Source organism: Cariama cristata, unplaced genomic scaffold (assembly GCF_000690535.1).
Source record: "Cariama cristata isolate BGI_N322 unplaced genomic scaffold, ASM69053v1 scaffold951, whole genome shotgun sequence".
Taxonomy (NCBI): Eukaryota; Metazoa; Chordata; class Aves; order Cariamiformes; family Cariamidae; genus Cariama; species Cariama cristata.
In genome coordinates, this window is record NW_009597352.1 from 121554 (window position 1) to 121856 (window position 303).

Genomic DNA, 303 nt, shown 5'->3' on the forward strand with positions numbered 1-303 from the left:
CTACAATGATTTGTATCAGTGGAAATCTCAGTGCAAAACATCTCCAAATAAAGAATATTTAAAAAATAAATTTTATAAAATTAACAGCCAGAGTTAATTAATGGAACAGTGACTTAACTAGTCAATCTAATTATTCATAAACTACTGTTTCTATTTAAAAATAAATAAATAAATATTCATAGCCAAGCTCTTCTTTTCTTTCCTTCTTTTTACAGTTCCGTTGCAAAACTGACAAATGTATTCCATTTTGGTGGAAATGTGACACTGTTGATGACTGTGGAGATGGCTCTGACGAGCCTGACG

At 30.7% G+C, this 303-nt stretch overlaps 1 protein-coding gene across 1 annotated transcript in view; it reads left to right on the forward strand.

Moving 5' to 3' along the window:
* LRP1B (low density lipoprotein receptor-related protein 1B) overlaps positions 1–303 on the forward strand; it is a gene marked incomplete at its 3' end in the record, with an annotated part of 167099 nt that overhangs the window by 120321 nt on the left and 46475 nt on the right. The window contains exon 33 of the mRNA XM_009708817.1: positions 216–303. Within this exon, the coding sequence (XP_009707119.1) occupies positions 216–303 (88 nt within the window). The remainder of the gene's footprint in view (positions 1–215) is intronic.